Source organism: Lepidochelys kempii, chromosome 9 (genome assembly GCF_965140285.1).
Source record: "Lepidochelys kempii isolate rLepKem1 chromosome 9, rLepKem1.hap1, whole genome shotgun sequence".
NCBI lineage: Eukaryota > Metazoa > Chordata > Testudines > Cheloniidae > Lepidochelys > Lepidochelys kempii.
The window spans coordinates 56087578-56105906 of record NC_136388.1 but is presented as its reverse complement, the minus strand read 5'-3'; the positions used below and the strand labels follow the sequence as shown (position 1 = coordinate 56105906).

At 50.4% G+C, this 18329-nt stretch overlaps 1 protein-coding gene across 1 annotated transcript in view; it reads left to right on the top strand.

The window, feature by feature from the left end:
• The window catches only part of CROCC2 (ciliary rootlet coiled-coil, rootletin family member 2), a 215380-nt gene that overhangs the window by 36234 nt on the left and 160817 nt on the right, over positions 1-18329 (top strand). The window contains exons 4-5 of the mRNA XM_078854217.1: positions 15331-15504; positions 16626-16709. Coding sequence (XP_078710343.1) covers positions 15331-15504; positions 16626-16709 — 258 coding nt within the window. The remainder of the gene's footprint in view (positions 1-15330; positions 15505-16625; positions 16710-18329) is intronic.

Below are 18329 nucleotides of genomic sequence, written 5' to 3'. Positions count from 1 at the left end.
AACCCCCTGCTCAAAAACAGGACCAATCCCCAATTAAATCATCCCAGCCAGGGCTTTGTCAAGCCTGACCTTAAAAACTTCTAAGGAAGGAGATTCCACCACCTCCCTAGGTAACGCATTCCAGTGTTTCACCACCCTCCTAGTGAAAAAGTTTTTCCTAATATCCAACCTAAATCTCCCCCACTGCAACTTGAGACCATTACTCCTTGTCCTGTCCTCTTCTACCACTGAGAATAGTCTAGAACCATCCTCTCTGGAACCACCTCTCAGGTAGTTGAAAGCAGCTATCAAATCCCCCCTCATTCTTCTCTTCTGAAGACTAAACATCCCCAGTTCCCTCAGCCTCTCCTCATAACTCATGTGTTCCAGTCCCCTAATCATTTTTGTTGCCCTCCGCTGGACTCTCTCCAATTTTTCCACATCCTCCTTGTAGTGTGGGGCCCAAAACTGGACACAGTACTCCAGATGAGGCCTCACCAATGTCGAATAGAGGGGAACGATCACGTCCCTCGATCTGCTCGCTATGCCCCTACTTATACATCCCAAAAGGCCATTGGCCACCTTGGCAACAAGGGCACACTGCTGACTCATATCCAGCTTCTCGTCCACTGTCACCCCTAGGTCCTTTTCCGCAGAACTGCTGCCTAGCCATTCGGTCCCTAGTCTGTAGCTGTGCATTGAGTTCTTCTGTCCTAAGTGCAGGACCCTGCACTTAACCTTATTGAACCTCATCAGATTTCTTTTGGCCCAATTTGTCTAGGTCCCTCTGTATCCTATCCCTGCCCTCCAGCGTATCTACCACTCCTCCCAGTTTAGTATCATCCGCAAATTTGCTGAGAGTGCAATCCACACCATCCTCCAGATCATTTATGAAGATATTGAACAAAACTGGCCCCAGGACTGACCTCTGGGGCACTCCACTTGACACCGGCTGCCAAGTAGACATGGAGCCATTGATCACTACCCGTTGAGCCCGACAATCTAGCCAACTTTCTACCCACCTTATAGTGCATTCATCCAGCCCTTACTTCTTTAACTTGCTGACAAGAATACTGTGGCAATAGCTGTCTTCCACTCTCCCTAGCCTTTTTGCTTCCTGTGGTTAGATAGTTGTTATAATTCTATAGTTGCAGTTGTTGAAGAGATAGTGATAGGTTTAGACTTAATTTAGTGGGTTGGAAGGGGTGCTTCTCCTCCTCCCTGCCCGCCCCTTGGGCTCATGCCCAAGGCTCTGGGTTTCAAACCTTGCTCAGCCTGCTCAAAGCCTATGCCAATTGGAGACCCCCACGACTCCTGTTTGAAGTGCCTCAGGGAGTCTCACCAGGCGGACAAGTGTAGGATCTGTAAGGCGTTCAGACCTCGGACCAAAAAGGAGCGGGACTTTAGACTCAAGCAGCTCCTTATGGAGGTGGCCCTTAGCCCAGGCCCTCCATCGACGCACCAAGTTCCTGCACCGAGTGCTTCGGTGTGCAGTGCCCCGGCGGCAGCATCAGGTACTGCACTGCAGTTGGAGTCTGATAGAGGCCCGCGGCACCAGATCTCTCCAGCACCACAGCCAGTACAAGTGACCCGGCGCCATTCTGTCTCTGGGCCAGAAGAGACAGCGCAAGCCAGAGACGACTGTCCCACCTCAACAGTCACCAGCATCTGCTATACCAGTCTTGGAGTCACGCCCAGCACCAGAGCGACCAAGGGTACAAGCACCAATATCTGCACTGTTGACTCCAGCACCGAGAGAGGAGCTGTTGAGTCAGGTGCGCACAGGCTCCCCAACCCGGACCGTGGTTGAGCCCCGGCTTCTGTCAACACTGGAGAAGTTCGCAGCGGCGCGAAACCTCATCGCCCTCACAGAGCCGGCATCATTGCAGATTGCGGCACCGCCTCCGGTTCGTACGGTACCTTCTAGGTGCAAGCCAACCCTAATATTTCCGCCATCTCCGCGCATGCAAACATGGCACTGCTCCCGGTCCCAGATCTGGTCCCGATCATAGAATCATAGAATATCAGGGTTGGAAGGGATCTCAGGAGGTCATCTACTCCAAACCCCTGCTCAAAGCAGGACCAATCCCCAACTAAATCATCCCAGCCAGGGCTTTGTCAAGCCTGACCTCAAAAACCTCTAAGGAAGGAGATTCTACCACCTCCCTAGGTAATGCATTCCAGTGTTTCACCAACCTCCTAGTGAAAAAGCTTTTCCTAATATCCAACCTAAATCTGCCCCACTGCAACTTGAGACCATTACTCCTTGTTCTGTCATCTGCTACCACTGAGAACAGTCTAGAACCATCCTCTTTGGAACCCCCTTTCAGGTAGTTGAAAGCAGCTATCAAATCCCCCCTCATTCTTCTCTTCTGAAGACTAAACATCCCCAGTTCCCTCAGCCTCTCCTCATAACTCATGTGTTCCAGTCCCCTAATCATTTTTGTTGCCCTCCGCTGGACTCTTTCCAATTTATCCACATCCTTCTTGTAGTGTGGGGCCCAAAACTGGACACAGTACTCCAGATGAGGCCTCACCAATGTCGAATAGAGGGAAACGATCACGTCCCTCGATCTGCTGGCAATGCCCCTACTTATACATCCCAAAATGCCATTGGCCTTCTTGGAAACAAGGGCACACTGTTGACTCATATCCAACTTCTCGTCCACTATAACCCCTAGGTCCTTTTCTGCAGAACTGCTGCCTAGTCATTCGGTCCCTAGTCTGTAGCGGTGCATGGGATTCTTTCGTCCTAAGTGCAGGACCCTGCACTTGTCCTTGTTGAACCTCATCAGTTTTATTTTGGCCCAATCCTCCAATTTGTCTAGGTCCCTCTGTGTCCTATCCCTACCCTCCAGCATATCTACCACTTCTCCCAGTTTAGTGTCATCTGCAAACTTTCTGAGGGTGCAATCCACACCATCCTCCAGATCATTTATGAAGATATTGAAAAAAACCGGCCCCAGGACCTTTTCCCTGGGGCACTCCACTTGATACTGGCTGCCAACTAGACATAGAGCCATTGATCACTATCCGTTGAGCCCAACAATCTAGCCAGCTTTCTATCCACCTTATAGTCCATTCATCCAGCCCATACTTCTTTAAGTTGCTGACAAGAATACTGTGGGAGACGGTGTCAAAAGCTTTGCTAAAGTCAAGGAACAACACGTCCACTGCTTTCCCTTCATCCACAGAGCCAGTTATCTCGTCATAGAAGGCAATTAGATTAGTCAGGCAAGACTTGCCCTTGGTGAATCCATGCTGATTGTTCCTGATCACTTTCCTCTCCTCTAAGTGCTTCAGAATTGATTCCTTGAGGACCTGCTCCATGATTTTTCTGGGGACTGAGGTGAGGCTGACTGGCCTGTAGTTCCCAGTATCCTCCTTCTTCCCTTTTTTGAAGATGGGCACTACATTAGCCTTTTTCCAGTCGTCCGGGACCTCCCCCAAACGCCATGAGTTTTCAAAGATAATGGCCAATGGCTCTGCAATCACATCCGCCAACTGCTTTAGCACTCTCGGATGCAGCGCATCCGGCCCCATGAACTTGTGCTCATCCAGCTTTTCTAAATAGTCCCGAACCACTTCTTTCTCCACAGAGGGCTGGTCACCTACTCCCCATGCTGTGCTGCCCAGTGCAGTTGTCTGGAAGCTGACCTTGTTCGTGAAGACAGAGGCAAAAAAAAGCATTGAGTACATTAGCTTTTTCCACATCCTCTGTCACCCGGTTGCCTCCCTCATTCAGTAAGGGGCCCACACTTTCCTTGGCTTTCTTCTTGTTGCCAACATACCTGAAGAAACCCTTCTTGTTACTCTTAACATCTCTTGCTAGCTGCAACTCGAGGTGGGATTTGGCCTTCCTGATTTCACTCCTGCATCCCCAAGCAATATTTTTATACTCCTCCCTGGTCATTTGTCCAATCTTCCACTTCTTGTAAGCTTCTTTTTTGTATTTAAGAGCAGCAAGGATTTCACTGTTAAGCCAAGCTGGTCACCTGCCATATTTACTATTCTTTCTACACATTGGGATCATTTGTTCCTGTAACCTCAATAAGGATTCTTTAAAATACAGCGAGGTCTCCTGGACTCCTTTCCCCCTCATGTTATTCTCCCAGGGGATCTTGCCCACAGTTCCCTGAGGGCGTCAAAGTCTGTTTTTCTGAAGTCCAGGGTCTGTATTCTGCTGCTCTCCTTTCTTCCTTGTGTTAGGATCCTGAACTCGACCATTTCATGGTCACTGCCTCCCAGGTTCCCATCCACTTTTCCCATCCTGACGCCGCTCGCAGTCCCGATGCCGCTCCCTCTTGTGGCGCCAGTCGTACTTGCACCATCGGTCATACTCACTGTTTAGGCTTCTGACATCACTCCCGGCACCAATCAGAGCACCAATCTCTTTCCTGGAGCTGATCCCAACACCGCTCCTGCAGGCGGTTGTCGTCGCGGTCCAGATCTGGATCCCAGTACTGGGCCAGTCATCAGCACCGATCTCAATCCCAGTACTGCTCCCCATCGCCGCAGCAGCACCGCTATTCAGCGACCCGGTACTGATCCGCAACACACCCTGTAGAGTTGATGGAGGCACGCTCCGCGCTGCCTTGGCCCTCGCGCTCTGCCTCACGGTCGTCACAATCTGAGGGCAGCTTGTGCTCAGCCCACCCCACTCCAAGCCACAGCGAGGGCCTAGGGGTCTAGAACACATGAATTATGAGGAGAGGCTGAGGGAGCTGGGATTGTTTAGCCTGCAGAAGAGAAGAATGAGGGAGGATTTGATAGCTGCTTTCAACTACCTGAAAGGGGGTTCCAAAGAGGATGGCTCTAGACTGTTCTCAATGGTAGCAGATGACAGAACGAGGAGTAATGGTCTCAAGTTGCAGTGGGGGAGGTTTAGATTGGATATTAGGAAAAACTTTTTCACTATGAGGGTGGTGAAACACTGGAATGCGTTACCTAGGGAGGTGGTAGAATCTCCTTCCTTAGAGGTTTTTAAGGTCAGGCTTGACAAAGCCCTGGCTGGGATGATTTAACTGAGAATTGGTCCTGCTTCGAGCAGGGGGTTGGACTAGATGATCTTCTGGGGTCCCTTCCAACCCTGATATTCTATGATTCTATGATGTGGGTCACTGGCAGGAAGAAGGCCAAGACCCTAATCAGGAGCCTTCACAATGGTCCTTCTGGACCCTGTGGGCGTACCACCAAGCCGAAGGGGTTCTGTCAATGGCCTCCCACTCAGCCCACTCAGAACCTCAGGTACCAGAGGCCACCATAAGTCGTCCTCCTCCTGGAGAGTATGGAAGCAACTGCTCCTACCCCAGCACAGGCCCCAGACCCCAGCGTAGCAGATCCTGGGCAACAAGATCCTTCACAGCAGGTTCTGCCACAGGATTCCCTGGCCCCTGTGGCATCCTCCTTGTCCTCTCCAGACGAGGCAGTGGCAGTGACAGCAATCTCGGGTTCTTTCCCGATAGACCTTCATGCCCACCAAGACCTTCTACGTAGGGTGGCATGTAATATGTACCTCCAAGCTGAGGAGGTAGTGGAGTTGGAGGACCCAGTGGTGGACATCCTTTCAGCGGAGGCCCTGTCCTGAGTAGCTTTGCCCATTGTCTGCACCATCCAGACCAATGCCAAGACAATCTGACAAACCCCTGCCTCCACCCCACCGATGGCCAGAGGAGTGGAGAGGAAATACTTTGTCCCCTCCAAAGAGTATGAGTACCTTTATACTCACCCTCAGCCGTGTTCACTAGTGGTGGCCTCGGTGAATGAAAGGGAGCGGCATGGTCAACAGGCTTCGGCGCCCAAATCGAAAAGGGAGACGCCAGGCATCTCGATTTGTTTGGGCGCAAGATTTTCTCCTCGGGGGGCTACAGCTCAGGGTCACGAACCAACAGGTGCTCCTGAGCCATTATGACTATAATTCGTGGAGCTCCATGTTGAAATTTAAGGAGTTAATTCCTCAGGGGTCCCGGGATGAGTTTGGGGCCATAGTGGAAGAGGCAAAAAGGTGGCTAGGACCTCCTTGCAGGCCTCCTTAAATGTGGCAGACTCTGCGGCTAGGATTCTTGCATTGGGCATAGCCATGTGACGCATCTCATGGCTACAGGTATCTGGCCTGCTGCCAGAGCTACAACAGACCCTGAAGGACCTTCCATTTGATGGGCAGGGCCTGTTTTCGGACAAAACAGACTCTAGACTACAGAGCCTGAAAGATTACAGGGCTATCATGCACTCTCTGAGAATGCACACCCCAGTTACCCAGCACAGGCCCTTTAAGCCACAGCCTCAATGGTCCTACCGCCGTCCTCGACCGAGGCAGGACTTTTATAGAAGGTGCGTGTGAGGTGGTAGGAAGCGATCTACCAGCCACAAACCCAGTCAGAATCAGGGTCCTCCCAAACCACCGGCGGAGCCTAAGCAAAACTTTTGAAGGTGCGCCTGAGGACGGCATGACAGTCACCATCCAGGATCCTTCCCCTCCATTTCGAAATCGTCTCTCCCATTTCCACCGTGCGTGGTCCCATATAACTTCACACCATTGGGTTCTTTGCACGGTGGAAAAGGGATATTCTCCTCAGTTTTCTTTCTCCTCTCCCTCCAATCCTTCCTTTCCATCCCCCTTCAGGTCCCCTTCTCATGAGCAACTCCTTACATAGGAGGTCCAAATGCTCCTGACCATGGGAATGGTTGAGGAGGATCCAAGAGCTAAGGGACAGGGGTTTTTACTCTTGTTACTTCCTAATCTCCAAGGGCAGGCTTCGACCCATCCTAGATCTGCGCAGACTCAACAAATTCATGGTAAAGTTGAAGTTCTGCATGGTTTCACTGGGGACCATTATTCCTTCCCTGGATCCTGGAGACTAGTACACCGCCCTTAAAATGAAGGACGCATACTTCCACATAGCAATTCATCCAGTGCACAGACGTTTTCTTCACTTTGTGGTCAATCACAAACACTACCAATTTACCATCCTTCCCTTCAGCCTGTCCACGGCTCCCAGGGTGTTCCCCAAGTGTATGGCCGTCATGGCAGCCTTCCTTCATCATCAACAGATCCAAGTGTTTCCGTATCTCGACGACTGGATTATTCGGGGCCGCACCAGGGACCAAGTACAATCCCCACATTTGACTCACCATAGACATGTTCCTCCAGCTGGGCCTCCTGCTCGACACCGAAAGGTCGACTCTGGAACCAACCCAGAGACTAGAGTTTATCGGGACAGTCTTAGACTCCAGACATGCCTGAGCTCTCCTACTGGACGCCCACTTTCAGTCGCTGGCGAACATCGTCCGCAGCCTTCAAAACTTCCCGACTTCAATGGTAAAGATGGGCCTGAGCCTTCTGGGGCACATGGCTTCGTGCACGTATGTAACCAGGCATGCCAGACTTCAGCTTTGCCCACTTCAGGCCTGGCTGTCAACAGTATATTGGCCAGGTCGAGACAGCCTGAGCATGGTGGTCACTGTCCCAGAAGCGATTTTAACCTCCCTCCGCTGGTGGTTGGACTCAATGTCGGTGTGCAAAGGGGTACCATTTCACTCCCTACAACACTCCTTGTCCCTAGTCACAGAAGTGTCATCTCTGGGGTGGGGCACCCACCTCGGGGACCTCTGAACGCAGGGTCTATGGACCGGATCTGAGCTATCTCTTCACATCAATGTGTGAGAGCTGATGGCAGTGCGCCTGGCGTGTCAGGTGTTTCGCAGACACCTACATGGCCATTGCGTGGCAGTCCTCACAGACAACACCACAGCCATGTTCTACATCAACAAGCAAGGGGGAGCCTAGTTGTCTTCAAGCAAGAATTTTAAAAAGATTATTTATAACAGGCCCAATTCTCCTGTCTCAACTCTGCCAGTAGCCATGCTAACTCTCAGTGTTCTCCGTGAATCTCAAGGAGTCAGGAGTGTCAAGCTTTCCTGCAGTGATTTAACACCACGAGTGCCAGCCTCAAGGCAAACTGTTAAGAACCAGGGCACAAACCCCAAATTGGTGGTGAGTTCTGTGCTTAAATTTCACCAACCAATTATCATGTGTAAACTCCTCAGGCTCTATAGCAGCCTTAACATAGAGTGACAGACAGGTCCCTTATACCCAGGATCAGAGCAATAAAGATAAGAGGGAAGGCTGCCCTGGCTGGGATGATTTAACTGGGAATTGGTCCTGCTTTGAGCAGGGGGTTGGACTAGATGACCTTCTGGGGTCCCTTCCAACCCTGATATTCTATGATTCTATGATTCTATGATTCTAAGGTCCTCTCATTGTTTGGTAACTGGTTAAAAGATAGAAAACAAAGGGTAGGAATAAATGGTCAGTTTTCAGAATGGAGAGAGGTAAATAATGATTTCCCCATGGGTCTGTACTGGAACCAGTCCTATTCAACATTTATAAATGATCTGGAAAAAGGGGTAAACAGGATCGGGCCCAACACCTTTCAGTCTTAGGCTTCCCCTCAGAGCTCCACTAGTGATCCCAACCCTGACCTGGATACAAAGCCCCCTCCTGACTGAACAGCTGTCGCCCCTGGGGCTCTGCAGTCAGGGGAGGGCTCTGCAGTCATCCAGGTCAGCCCTGGGTTTCAGGGGAGGGATAGCTCAGTGGTTTGACCAGTGGCCTGCTAAACCCAGGGTTGTGAGTTCAATCCTTGAGGGGGACATTTAGGGATCTGGGCCAAAAATTGGGGATTGGTCCTGATTTGAGCAGGGGGTTGGACTAGATGACCTCCTGAGGTCCCTTCCAACCTTGATATTCTATGGCAGCCCTGGGCTGGGTGCAGGGTGTGAAGTCACTGGGGAAGGCACTGGGAGCAGGTTTCCTCTGCTCAGCCTCAGTTATGGGCATTGCCCATGCTCCTCCCCCTGCTGAGGTGTCCCCGAGGGTGCTGGAGCTCCGGGGAGAAGCTTTGTTGCTGTGAGTCCCCTCTTCTCAGGTCTGGGGCTGGCCCAGAGGCATGTGCTCCCTGCTCCTGCAGCCCCCTAGGATCCGGCAGGATTGGCTGCTCTGGCCCAGGGAGGTGGGGCTGAAAGGGTCCTGCACCCTAAGTCAACACATGGGGTGGTCACATGCTCTTCCACCCCAAACTTTAAATTGTGGCCCCCACTCTCAACAGTCACATGTAGCCTATGCCCTTACCCACTTCTGCTTTGAGCTGCAAACTCAGCTGATGGGAGGAATTCACTTGCAAGATTCATCTTCATGGTTGGAGGGAGAGTAAACAACAAAGTTTTTTGTCCTCTTTAATGCTCCACTCTTGTCTGTCTGATGTTGATGGACCTTTGTTCTCTGCCAGGATGTAACACCTTCGGTTGGAGACCAGCACTTTACACTCATTAGTGTCTCTCTCCTATCTGGTGATTTACATGGTCACAGAGGCTTACAGTGCAAACACTCAAATATTACCTTATAACACAGGATACACATGCTAGAAGTGAAATGAATGCATGCAGTCATTCACCAGCAGTCCATAAAGTCTAAACACATTCTTACCATTCTAGCCCCTGTTTTAACCATGCCAACACTCAGGTGAGCCAGATGGATTCCAGCTCGGAATTTGTCAGTGTTTGATTGAGACAGAAGGACCTTGGCATGAGCTGGCACGTGATCTGCCAGCATCACACATAAAGGGCCCAATTCTCCTGCCCCAACTCTGCCAGAAGCCCAGCTAACTCAAGATGTTCTATGTGAATATCAAGAAGTTGTGGGGCTTCTCCCAACATCTACCACCAAATTCAAATCCAAATTCTTTCCAATTGCCTGTTCTCTGTGTGATAATACTGTAAATGTCTCCATCCATCTAGGAGTCTGGTCTCTGGGGTGAGGCAGGAATCCTCCTGGCCTGCGGACGGTAATGTCATCAAAGGAGGGAGGATGTTTATAACAAGGTACAGTGGCTATAGAAGCCAAGAGAACCTTATAATTGGGCAACTGTGCCTTGTGAGTCAGACTCATAGAATCATAGAATATCAGGGTTGGAAGGGACCTCAGGAAGTCATCTAGTCCAACCCCCTGCTCAAAGCAGGACCAATCCCCAACTAAATCATCCCAGCCAGGGCTTTGCCAAGCCTGACCTCAAAAACCTCTAAGGAAGGAGATTCCACCACCTCCCTAGGTAACCCATTCCAGTGCTTCACCACCCTCCTAGTGAAAAAGTTTTTCCTAATATCCAACCTAAACCTCCCCCACTGCAACTTGAGACCATTAGTCCTCGTTCTGTCATCTGGTACCACTGAGAACAGCCTAGATCCATCCTCTTTGGAACCACCTCTCACGTAGTTGAAAGCAGCTATCAAATCCCCCCCTCATTCTTCTCTTCTGCAGACTAAACAATCCCAGTTCCCTCAGCCTCTCCTCATAAGTCATGTGTTCCAGTCCCCTAATCATTTTTGTTGCCCTCCACTGGACGTTATCCAGTGTTTCCACATCCTTCTTGTAGTGTGGGGCCCAAAACTGGACACAGTACTCCAGATGAGGCCTCACCAATGTCGAATAGAGGGGAACGATCATGTCCCTCGATCTACTGGCAGTGCCCCTACTTATACATCCCAAAATGCCATTGGCCTTCTTGGAAACAAGGGCACACTCTTGACTCATACCCAACTTCTTGTCCACTGTAACCCCTAGGTCCTTTTCTGCAGAACTGCTGCCGAACCATTTGGTCCCTAGTCTGTAGCGATGCATGGGATTATTCCGTCCTAAGTGCAGGACTCTGCACTTGTCCTTGTTGAACCTCATCAGATTTCTTTTGGCCCAATCCTCTAATTTGTCTAGGTCCCTCTGTATCCTATCCCTACCCTCCAGCATATCTACCACTCCTCCCAGTTTAGTGTCATCTGCAAACTTGCTGAGGGTGCAGTCCATGCCATTCTCCAGATCATTAATGAAGATACCAGCTGCCAACTAGACATGGAGCCATTGATCACTATCTGTTGAGCTGTACAATCTAGCCATCTTTCTATCCACCTTATAGTCCATTCATCCAGCCCATACTTCTTTAACTTGCTGGTGAGAATACTGTGGGAGACCATATCAAAAGCTTTGCTAAAGTCCAGGAATAACACGTCCACTGCTTTCCCCTCATCCACAGAGCCAGTTATCTCATCATAGAAGGCAATTAGGTTAGTCAGGCATGACTTGCTCTTGGTGAATCCATGCTGACTATTCCTGATCACTTTCCTCTCCTTGAAGTTCTTCAAAATTGATTCCTTGAGTGTGTGGCTATGTTCTACTAGACCAGGACTGTGTCCTTCTGCTCCTCCATCTGTTTATCTAGCTGAAGCCACATGTTGTTTCTTAGGCTATGTCTACATTAGAGACCTTACAGTGGCACAGCTGTGCCACTGGCAGCTGCTCTGCTGTAAGGTCTCCCATGTAGCCGCTCTATGCCAGCGGGAGAGAGTTCTCCTGCTGGCATAATCAAACCACCCCCAACAAGTGGCGGTAGCTCTGTGGGCAGGAGAATATCTTCCACCAACATAGCACTGTCCACACCAGTGCTTCTGTTGATGAAACTTAGGTCAGTCAGGGGGGTGTTTTTTCACACCCCTGAGAGACCTAAGTTTTACTGACAAAAGTGCTACCATAGCCTTAGACATATTTAACTTGTCAGCTTTTTGGGACGGGGCTGTCTTTTTGTTCCTTGCTTGTAGAGCACTTTGCACTGGGTGTTACTATAATAATAACAACAAATAATGTATAAATCATCAGCTACTCAGTGTCTGTACAGCAGCATGCATGCACAAGGCACTAATAAACAGGAGACACTGCAAACACTGTCTTCCCTACAGGGTTGGTTTGTATTGCCCCTAACTCGCTCCTTTCCACCCACACAAACCTGTCTCCCATTTTATGTTGCTTTCAGCCCATGCCCAGCCAGACTGGCTGGATTATTTGTTAGAGCCCATGTGCTGTTTTCACTCTGGCTGATAGCCGCCCACTTTGCAGCGAGGATGCAGGCTAAATTCCTCAGAGTGCTGATAGTCCTTCAGTGCCTTCTCACAATTCCCCCTGAGTGCCCAGTATGACAGACATAGGAAGCAATCATAGAGCCACTCAGCTTAGTGCAATACTAACGACTATGGGCTGTGCCCCAGCAGTCGAAGTGACACCCAGGGGAGCCAAGCACCAGTGAGGACCCAGTAACCAGGGTGTGGCTGCTCACACCTGTGCTATAGATGACTTGTACCTCCTCATATGCAGGGGTAGATACAATCTGAAGGGGAGGACACGTGACTGCTCTACGTATCTCCTCTGCCCAGCGACACCCCACCCCGCCCCCAGCACATGCTCTCCCCACCTGTGAGGGGAGGGCTCTGTCCTTCTTCTGCTGTGTACCCCCCAGCACTTTTGGTCGCTCTCCCTGGCAGCCAGGCCTGGGTGGGGAGCAGGAGGGAGCCGCTTCTCAGGTAGCTCAAGCCTGCGGCTCTGCTCACTATTCTGTGGTGAAGCAGCTGCCTGAGAGAGAGCCTGGCTGGGGCAGCAGCAGCAGGCTGTCCCCTATCCCCGCCACGGACCTGGCTACCAGGGACTGCAGCTGAGCGAGCCGGAAACATGCCAGGGGTGGGGGAGAGGGGACTCCTGCTCACTTGTCCCCTGTCCCCAGCAGCTGGGCCCAGGCGGGGGTGGAGGCGTGTGTGTGTGTGTCCCACCATCTCCCCAGCCAGGATCTCTCAGGCAGCCCCCGTGCTGCACAAAGCAGTGACCCAGAGCAGCCAGCTTGAGAAACAGCTGCTTCCACCGCCTCCACTTCCCACGCAGCCCAGCTGCCTGGTACAGGGGTCAAGCACGTCAGGGGCAGGCACAGCAGGAGGACAGAGCTCCTCTCCCTCCTCCCAACCCCCAGCAGGCCAATATGGGGGGGCATTTGACCCCACATGTTCCCCTACGCCTCACCTCTGTAGCATGGGTGCAGATGGCCTGGGCTAACTCTGCAGTGAAATCACACCCTTTGACACATGAAGTACCTTTATGCTCATGAGTGGTCCTGTCATAAATATAAAGGATAGGGTAAACACCTTTAAAATCCTTCCTGGCCAGAGACAAAACCCTTTCACCTGTAAAGAGTTAAGAAGCTATGATAACCTCGCTGGCACCTGACCAAAATGATCAATGAGGAGACAAGATACTTTCAAAAGCTGGGGGGAGGGAGAAACAAAGCCTCTCTCTCTCTCTCTGTCTGTCTGGGTGATGCTTTTGCTGGGGACAGAACAGGAATGGAGTCTTAGAATTTAGTAAGTAATCTAGCTAGATATGCGTTAGATTCTGTTTGTTTAAATGGCTGAGAAAATACGCTGTGCTGAAAGGAATGGATATTCCTGGTTTTGTGTCTTTTTGTAACTTAAGGTTTTGCCTAGAGGGATTCTCTATGTTTTGAATTGAATTACCCTGTAAGGTATTTACTATCCTGATTTTACAGAGGTGATTCTTTTTACTTTTTCTTCTATTAAAATTCTTCTTTTAAGAACCTGATTGCTTTTTCATTGTTCTTAAGATCCAAGGGTTTGGGTCTGTGGTCATCTATGCAAATTGGTGAGGATTTTTATCAAACCTTCCCCAGGAAAGGGGGTGTAAGATTTGGGGGGAAAGACGTTTCCAAACGGACTCTTTCCTGATAATAATAATACTGGTTAGATGTATGGTGGTGGCAGCGAAAGTCCAAGGGCAAAAGGTAAAATAGTTTGTACCTTGGGGAAGTTTTAACCTAAGCTGGTAAAAGTAAGCTTAGGAGGTTTTCATGGAGGTCCCCACATCTGTACCCTAGAGTTCAGAGTGGGGAAGGAACCTTGACAGGTCCCACTGAATTTAGTGGGACTCTTCCCATGTGCAAAGTGTCATGGGAAAGTGTTTGCAGGCTCAGGATCTTAATGTGTTGATGTCCCTGATAGCAAAGCAGAAGGGCTTTCAGCACTTAAGTGGTTCTAAATGGACCTTGTTACCTTTGTAGGTTCCCCAGAGTCATGAATAACTGTATGAAATGCCCCAGCGTATCACTATTACACACACATCATCAAACTCAGCTGTTGCATTAGGCTAGCCAATAGGGGAGGCTGAGTGTTTCAGGAAATTACTGCTGGTTACTCCATGGTGCCTCTTTGGAAAGTTTGTAGTAGTAGCATTATGGTCAGCACCAAAGGGTCTTGCATAATGATGTATTTTTATAAAAATCTCCTGCTCTGTGGTAATAATAATAATAATTAAAAAAAATAACCCAGCTCAATTCCTGCCTCCTTCAGGTCAGGCTGCACATGTTGTGCACATGGCTTATTCTTTCCTTACCCCTTGTAGGGCACCTTGATACCTAAACCCCTCAAGTCTGCTGTGTCTGAGTGCAAAACACTTTGCTAATAGCTAATAGCAAGCCATGTTGTTCTGGCCACTTGCAAGGGAAACATTCTGATGCCAGTGACTGAGGATCCCCTGATGAGCTCGGTGTGCAGGAAATGCCTGGGTGTTAATAGTGCCACATGTATTCATATGGACAGATACACAGATTGGAACAAGGTGAGGGATCTGAGCTGGAGAGTTGTTGAGAGATCTGGGTTCTGAGCACAACTCTGCCAGTGACTTGGTGGGTGGCCTTAGGCAAGTCCCTTAAGTTCATATGGCTCTGCCTGTGGAATGGAGATAGTGATGTGAATCCACCTGGGAGCTCTACAGAGAGATGCACTATGGACAGGCTAAGAATTATTATTATTACTGGTATCATTTCATGGCTATTGCAGTCCTCTGAATTACAGCACTGCCCGCCGCTGGCTGAATTCCTGGCAACCATCATTCTCTGGTCTTCAGCAAAGACCAACTGTAAAGAGGCTGTTCTCCAGCTCCCTGCAAGAGTGGGAGGTTGGGGAGCACTGACACTGGAGTGGCTGGGAAGAAGGAAGTTTGGCTTTCTCTTCTGCTGCAGAAGAGCAGGGAGTGAGGGGAGGGTGTGCTAGACCCCTGCGGAGGGTTCAGCCAAAGCATTAAAGGAGCCAACACAGGGTGACCAGCCAGCTGCACCAGTGAATTCTTGCCCCAGAGCTCTTCAGGAGGTAGGGAGGGGGACTGCAAGAGGAAGCCACCTGCCTTGCACCGGGGAGGGGAGACCGTGCTGTGTCAAAGCACCAAGACTCAGGATTGAGGTGGATGGCTGTCTGTGGTAGGGACCAGGCCTGCACCTTGTGGGAGTGCACACACCGCTGGCTGTTTCCTTCCTATCCCTGCTGCCCCCTGGAGGGGTTTATTATTCACATGGCTCACACAGAGTGTCTACCTGTGTGCTGCTGGCCTGCCACCACTCTCTGCTGCCCCTTGTTCTGCTGCGGGGGCTGCCAAGGTTCAGGACAGAGCTCAGCTCTTGGTGGTCTCTGCTTTTCCAGCTGGATAAGGCACTGCGGGTGGAAGCAGCCCAGCGGGAGGCGGATGGCAGCCTGGTGCTCATGGAAATGAGGCAGCGGTTCGAGAATGACGAGAAGGCGTATAAGTGCAAGCTGCAGGCCTGTCAGGAGGGGCAGCAGCGCCAGGCTCAGCTGGTCCAGAGGCTCCAGAACAAGGTAGGTACCCAAACCCATGCCAGCCTCCGAATGAGCAAATCGCAGGGTACCTAGGATGGGGCGTAGAAAAAACTGACTGTCTAGTTTGCCCAGGCATTGCTTTGGGTATCTGGTCTGAATGGAACAGCTGTACTGCAGCTGTGGTGCTGCTCCAATTCACACGACCTGGGCACTAGGCTCAGTCTGCTCAGAGTCCGGGCTGTGACACGGGCATGTGTTGGGCAAGGCACTGTGTCTCCCGCGGGAGTAGGAAGGGACATGCAGCATGCTCTTGATTTCTGTTAGTGTTATGAACAAGGCAGCCTTACCTCTGGGCAACTCCCACCCCACTGCACCTCTGGGCAACCCCTCTCTGGGTAACCCACTCATCCCTATTGCAAATCTGGGCAACCCCCCATCCTGCTGCATCTCTGGGCAACCCCCCATCCTGCTGCACCTCTGGGTAACCCCTCCTGCTCCCATTGCACCTCTGGGCAACCTCCCCGACCTCTATTGCACCTCTGGGCAACCTTCCCCACCCCTACTGCACCTCTGGGTAACCCACTCCACCCCCCATTGCACCTCTGGGCAACCTCCCCAACCCCATTGCACCTCTGGGTAGTCGCTCCCATTGCATCTCTGGGCAACCTTCCCCACCCCTGCTGCACCTCTGGCTAACCCCCCCACACACACACCCCTGATAACCTTTCCCCCCTGCACCTCTGGGTAACCTCCTGCCCTGCTGCAACTTTAGGAAGAGAACATGCGGTTTCCGAGACAGAGTTTGCTTGGCACTCTGCTCGGCTGTGTGGGACTGGACTCTATGTCACATTAAGATGCCTCTCCTGTCTTCCAGGTGACAGTTTCATATTGCATTAAAGGCATGATCCAAAACCCACTGAAGTCAGTGGAGTAACTCCCATTGATGTTAGTGGGCATCGAATCTGACCCTTTGTCATCAGTAAGCGTCATGGACTGACAGAGTGGTAGCCCCATGTTTGATCATTTTACCCTGAGTGCCTGTAACGCTCCAACTAATTATCCTAATTTGGGCTTCTCTTACCCTCTTTTCTCTCTCTCATCTTTTTTTTCTAAACCTTTCATTCCCCTCCCCCAATTCCCCTTTCTGCGCCTCGGCCTAGGTGCTACAGTACAAGAAAAGATGTGGGGAGCTAGAGCAACAGCTGCTAGAGAAAACGTCTGAGTCTGAGCACCAGAAACAGATGGTCAGTACAGCTTTCAGTGTCCTGGCAATGCAGAGAAATGGTATGATGAATCATGCAATGGTTTTACTCTGAACTTCGCAAGATATTTGCATAGTATAGAATCATAGAATATCAGGGTTGGAAGGGACCTCAGGAGGTCATCTAGTCCAACCCCCTGCTCAAAGCAGGACCAATCCCCAACTAAATCATCCCAGCCAGGGCTTTTCCAAGCCTGACTTTAAAAACTTCTAAGGAAGGAGATTCTACCACCTCCCTAGGTAACGCATTCCAGTGTTTCACCACCCTCTTAGTGAAAAAGTTTTTCCTAATATCCAACCTAAACCTCCCCCACTGCAACCTGAGACCATTACTCCTTGTCCTGTCATCTTCTACCACTGAGAATAGTCTAGAACCATCCTCTTTGGAACCACCTCTCAGGTAGTTGAAAGCAGCTATCAAATCCCCCCTCATTCTTCTCTTCTGCAGGCTAAACAATCCCAGTTCCCTCAGCCTCTCCTCATAAGTCATGTATTCCAGTCCCCTAATCATTTTTGTTGCCCTCCACTGGACTCTCTCCAATTTTTCCACATCCTCCTTGTAGTGTGGGGCCCAAAACTGGACACAGTACTCCAGATGGGGCCTCACCAATGTCGAATAGAGGGGAACAATCACGTCCCTCGATCTGCTGGCTATGACTCTACTTATACATCCCAAAATGCCATTGGCCACCTTGGCAACAAGGGCACACTCTTGACTCATATCCAGCTTCTCGTCCACTGTCACCCCTAGGTCCTTTTCCTCGGAACTGCTGCCTAGCCATTTGGTCCCTAGTCTGTAGCGGTGCATTGGATTCTTCCGTCCTAAGTGCAGGACCCTGCACTTGTCCTTGTTGAACCTCATCAGATTTCTTTTGGCCCAATCCTCCAATTTGTCTAGGTCCCTCTGTATCCTATCCCTACCTGCCACCGTATCTACCACTCCTCCTAGTTTAGTATCATCCGCAAATTTGCTGAGAGTGCAATCCACACCATCCTCCAGATCATTTATGAAGATATTGAACAAAACCGGCCCGAGGACCGACCCTTGGGGTACTCCACTTGATACCGGCTGCTATCTAGACATGGAGCCATTGATCACTACCCGTTGAGCCCGACAATCTAGCCAACTTTCTGTCCACCTTATACGGCATTCATCTAGCCCATACTTCTTTAACTTGCTGGCAAGTATACTGTGGGAGACCGTGTCAAAAGCTTTGCTAAAGTCAAGAAACAATACATCCACTGCTTTCCCTTCATCCACAGAACCAGTAATCTCATCATAGAAGGCGATTATATTAGTCAGGCATGACCTTCCCTTGGTGAATCCATGCTGACTGTTCCTGATCACTTTCTTCTTCTCTAAGTGCTTCAGGATTGATTCCTTGAGGACCTGCTCCATGATTTTTCCGGGGACTGAGGTGAGCCTGACTGGCCTGTAGTTCCCAGGATCCTCCTTCTTCTCTTTTTTAAAGATGGGCACTACATTAGCATTTTTCCAGTCGTCCGGGACTTCTCCCGATTGCCATGAGTTTTCAAAGATAATGGCCAATGGCTCTGCAATCACATCCACCAACTCCTTTAGCACTCTCGGATGCAACGCATC